Source organism: Atta colombica, unplaced genomic scaffold (assembly GCF_001594045.1).
Source record: "Atta colombica isolate Treedump-2 unplaced genomic scaffold, Acol1.0 scaffold55, whole genome shotgun sequence".
In the NCBI taxonomy this organism is placed as follows: Eukaryota; Metazoa; Arthropoda; class Insecta; order Hymenoptera; family Formicidae; genus Atta; species Atta colombica.
In genome coordinates, this window is record NW_017259545.1 from 1796521 (window position 1) to 1802031 (window position 5511).

At 35.0% G+C, this 5511-nt stretch overlaps 1 protein-coding gene across 1 annotated transcript; it reads right to left on the minus strand.

Annotated features, from left to right (window-relative positions):
- Positions 1–1053: 1053 nt before the first annotated feature.
- LOC108691917 (DNA replication licensing factor MCM4) lies at positions 1054–4671 on the minus strand. Its single transcript, XM_018199874.1, has 8 exons — positions 4340–4671; positions 3942–4261; positions 2971–3866; positions 2490–2812; positions 2099–2376; positions 1613–2013; positions 1310–1520; positions 1054–1149 (listed from the first exon to the last, which is right to left on the minus strand). The coding sequence occupies exons 1-8, from the start codon at positions 4521–4523 to the stop codon at positions 1054–1056; spliced, it is 2709 nt and encodes a 902-aa protein (XP_018055363.1). The 5' UTR covers positions 4524–4671.
- Between the last annotated feature and the right edge of the window lie 840 nt (positions 4672–5511).

Here is a 5511-nt window from a genome sequence, read left to right on the forward strand (position 1 = left end):
AACAATGTGAAAGATTAATCGCAAGCTTCCAAAGCGAGTATCATTTAAAGGTACTATATAATAGAAATATAATATTACAGGAATACTAGTATTGTTAAATTTAATCGAATTCTGCTTCAATTGCTAGGATACGATAATTTGGAAATACTTGAGTTCCCTCACCATTGATCGTTACGAAAGCAGGGAATAGTTCGGAGGGATGAAAATCGCCAGGTGTGGGTGGTTGGAACATCGATGAACGAATATCCCCACCAAACTACCCGGTGAGAGTAGCGTGGGAGTTTCCAAGGTCATCGCAAGAGCAAAACGTAGTACGACGCCTCCGCCGGGACGCCCGCGCACGAAGCGTGGGCGTGAATTGTACATATATATGTACAAGCATATATACATACAAGACATTTCAAATCATTGATGGCACTTAATATGCGTTTTACTGTTGTATTCTTAATTATCTGAAGCATAGCTGGAAACATATCCTTTGTCGTGCAATTTCGATTTCAATTTTGTAAAGAGCTGAGAAAAAATGATCATCGACTATCTCGATTCAAGACACGTTCATTAAAAAATATAAAGCATACCCTTTTGAATTCTAATCATAAATTTAATCTTCACTTTCAGTTGAAACAAATTTATAACATAAAAGAGAACTAAATTCAGAAGTCATATTTCTATTCATATTGAATAGAAATATTTCACGTGCAAGAGAAAGCATAATATAAATTTTAAAATATATATACTATTTGTGTGCTATTTTATTAAAGGAACGCTGAAGTATAATAAATTCTATTCTATTCTATTTTATAAAGGCAAAAATAGAAATTCAGAAAACTTCAAAGATAAAAAATATTTATATACTTGCCTATAATTTTTTATGCTTAGATTAGCGTTTACAAATATTTTTCATTATTATTAACAAGTCTCAAAAAATAAAAAGTTTGATATAAAAAAACCCTAACATATGATTTCTCACAAAATTTATAGTAATAATGAATGATTAGTTATATTTGCATAATATTACTATTCTAAAGAACGTTTAACGCAAAGAAAATATTTTTAACAAACACGAATGGTATTTTTGCCTGTTACAATTACAACACCATCATCCTGCAGCTCTTTCAGAGCATCTTCAAACATCTCGCGCGTCACCAACTAAAAAAGAAAAAGTAAAATTAAAGAAACATTTTTTGCAGAACGTATTAAAAAATAATAAACGTATTAATAAATAAATAACAAAATAATAAATAAATAACAGATAATAAATAAATAACAAATAATGAATGAATAATAGCAGATAAATAAATGAATTTACCGTGCTAGACGATTCTTTCAATTCCGTGAAGATCTTCTGGTAGTTTAATGTCGGTACTTTATCCTTACTTTTGATGAGCTTTTTCAATGCCTCGACCAGCTCCTGCCTTCGTTTTCTCGCTGCCAATGACATACCAGTCGTCAAGATGCTAATATCGATTTTGCCGCTCAATGGATCGATAGCAGATTGTTTTAATGCTTCACGATGTAATCTGACAATGAGTAGTGTTAAATTTAATTTTCTAATATTTATTTTTTTAATATTATTTTAATTTATTATTAACCACATTTTATCCACTCTCACCTCCAAGCTTCCTCGACATCCACAATTTCCACTACATTGCTGAATCGCATTTTAGCGTGTGCTTCGGCGAGTCTTATCAGTGATTCCAATTGTCTCGGATAAGCCGTAATTTGTCCGTGGCCGCTTCCTACTCTACGCATATCGACATAAGCCTGAATCAATCTCTGTTGACTCTCTTCATTAAGAGAAGGTTGTACATGTTCCTTGGCATAAGCTATGTAATCACGCAGAATACTCATATCCACAATATCATCTTCTTCTTCCAACTCAGATTTATAATACAATGATACCAAATGCCTGGCAAGTTTCCTGTCAAATACTTCGTCCTGGGGATCCAGCATGAGGAAAATTAAGTCAAAACGTGACATCAATGTGTGTGGCAACATGACGTTCTCTATTACCTAAAAACAAATACGATATTTTATAAGACTACTCTCTCATTAATCTAAGATATCAGATATATTATAATTTGATGGATATATTTACTGTTTTATTTTTATTCCACTGCGATTCGCAAGGATTAGCCGCTGCTAGAATACTGGTTCTCGCATTTAATTGACAAATGATACCCGCTTTTGCAATACTCAGTGTTTGTTGTTCCATAACTTCGTGCAGTACTGAGCGCGTGCTATCATTCATTTTATCGAATTCGTCGATGCAACAGATACCATTATCTGCAAGCACCAGAGCTCCAGTTTGCAATACCAATTGACGGCTTTCCGGATCTTTCGTTACAAAGGCGGTTAAGCCCACAGCGCTGGAACCTGAGAAAAAAATGTAAGATACGAACAACATGAGAAACGAATGAGATAACAAATGTAAAATACGAACAAAAGCTAAAATCAGATTCCAATTATCATTATCAAAAATTATTTACCCTTTCCGCTGCTATACTGTGAGCGCGGTACCAAATTGAAGACAAACTGTAGCAGTTGTGATTTACTTGTACCCGGATCTCCGCATAGAAGTATATTAATTTCGGACCGGAAATGTTTTTTAGTTCGTTCGTTCTGTTCTTTCTTCGTACCGCCTAACAATTGTAACAATATACCCTTCTTGACATCTTCGTTCTCATAGATGCTGGGAGCAATGTGTCGTGCCAATCGTTCATATATATCCTCCTTTTGTGACAATAATTTCAACAACTCCACTCTTTCTGGTGGAAACGCATGGCGCTTGCCGTCCTCTTGCTCGTACAATCTATATATGCAAACCATAACAAAGATTAATAAGAATGTAATTACTTAATTGTGTGTGTGTGTGTGTGTGTGTGTGTGTGTGTGAGCGCGTACGTGCTTAAATCACGATGAAACAAATTCACGAAAATGTAAAATAAAATCAAAATTAGAAATGCTTACCGCTTTGAATCTTGTTTTCTAAAGTGGACTACATCAACATGTGTCCTGTAGATGGCCCGAACGTTGGTCTGTCGAGGATTAACGCGTATAGGCAACGCACGATATATACCAGTGACAGAAACTCTATCACCTGGTGAGACAGCATCAACTAGATTATGATGTGCAAAAAGTACTACTGTATGAGGAGTTTGACCAGCTGGCATATCGTCCGGTGACTCTTGCAACTTGATCATTTGTTTGTCGGTGAAGTGACTACGATTGTGAACCAGACTGAAGCAGAAATTGTTGTTGCAATGAGTGCACACTGTGGGCTCGGCTATGTGACCTCTGTCGATGATCACAGTCGTTGTGAAGGAACATACGATGCATTTAAAGAATGCCTCTCGCATTTCCGGTAGAATATTTGATGTTCTAATGACCATTCCAGTAATCGTAATCAATCGATCTATGTCCTCTGGATTCAGGAGGCGCATACTTGTAGTCCTTGCAACATTATAAGGACGTACTTGAATTGAATGTTCCAATGCTGCCCCAGGGAATTTCTCAAAAAATATTTCGTTTGCAGTTAAATCAAATGCTGGTATAACTTCCTGAGGATACAATACTAATTGATTATAAAGCTGTGCATCAAAAGCCTCAAGATGAGCACAGTTTACATTTAAATAAGGTTCTTCTAATATATGTATCTCCTCAAGTTTCTGTAAGTAGAGTGGTTCTGTTAGATTCATGTTTTCAGGCAATTCATCATTCTCTGCTTCTGGATCAATAAAGTATGTAACAAATCGTCTGAATTGCTGCTTGATACGATCCACTACAACACTTGTACCCCAGATTATCAATTGTGGGCCGTTCTCACCCTCGGACGTTCTTTCTCTGTCTTCATCATTCTCTGGTATCTGCAAATAAAATTTAACTATTAATAATTTAATAATTTCATCTACCTTAATACTGACATATACATTTTAACTTACAGTTTCATTCAAGTTAACTTGCCGCATACGTCTGTCAGACTGAACGTCTGGTCTCTGTCGAATCGGCGTACCCCTGACACCACTACGAGGAGTACGAATCGATGCCAAAGAGCTAGGAGTTCCATAATTTAGTGGAGATGACAATTCTATCTCACTCATACCAGCAGCGAGAGGACTTGTCTCTGGTTGTCGATTTGGAGAAGACAATGGCATAGACGACAAGCCCTCCGACGACGGCGCAATGGTCTCCTGCGTTTGACGGTTGCCCCATCGTAATGGAGTATCTACTGGTTGATTACCTGGTCTTCTTTGAGGTGTACCTACATGTGACAAATGTAACAGTTTAAATATAATGTATCATTTAAAAAAATAAAGATAATTAATGGATATTTTTCAACCTCTAGCGGAGCCGGCAACTCTGGGTGTTCCGACGGCTGAGGGAGTCCTGGAGGTTGGAGTTCGAGGATGCCGTCTAGGAGTATGACTCGGTGTGCGGTTCGGTGTACGATTTGGCGTGCCATTCGGCGAACGATTGTCATCCTGAGGGACAGGAGTCCTCGGCGGTCTAATAGGACTCGACATTATTGACAGAGATTAAGATAATTTTATATCTGCTTCTTAGGCGTTCTTCACTCGGCCAGAAATCACGTTCAGGCAGGTGCGAATAACCTCCATAAGCCACTCAATTGACTCAATTTCCCGCGTATTCCCGCAAATTCAAGCTTGCCGAGACGGCGTCACCGAATGTAAGTTTGAGGCGCCCTCTCGCTGGCTTAAGAACATAAAGTCTGTTCTTTTGGAAGAATTCTTGAAAAAAGAACAAACTTAAATATACAATCTGAATCAATAAAATTTGATAGTTTATATATGAAGTTATGTTTGAGATTTACAAACAAAAAATTTAACAATCATTTTTGCAAATCATATTTGCGAATTTATACACAAAAAATCAAATAATATGGGACTAAATAAGATTGTAAAATGTATTATTTTTTCCATATTTTTTTATTGATATATCAATTATTATTAATGTCAATCAAATTAAAAACGATTATTACATAAGGTTCTCACACTTACATGTAATTATTGACGTCCAAGATATAATAATTAATTTATTCGATCCTCATTTCTTTCCAATTCTCGAATTGAAAAGAGACGAAGGAAATAATAATATAAACAACTGTTAACATTGTAAAAATATACATATTTTTGTTTAATTTAATTTATATATATTAAAGGATGTTTATGTATTTTATATATAATAAAATAAAACACAATACATTTAAAATTAACATATTTGAAAGTTAAAGAATTAATCTCTATATTGGTTTTGAGGATTTATTTTGTTTATTTTATTTCCGGATTGTTCTTTTATAGAAGAGAATATACTAATTATTATTGCCTTTGTATACTCTGATTCATCTGATGTTAACGCGTCTGTCAATACGTCTGTACGTGAGAACTAAAGGATAATAAAAATATAAAATATTAATTCATCATTCAGTTAGATTTGTTTAAAATCTTTATATCTTTTCTACATATATATACATATTTATATCGAAAATTATGG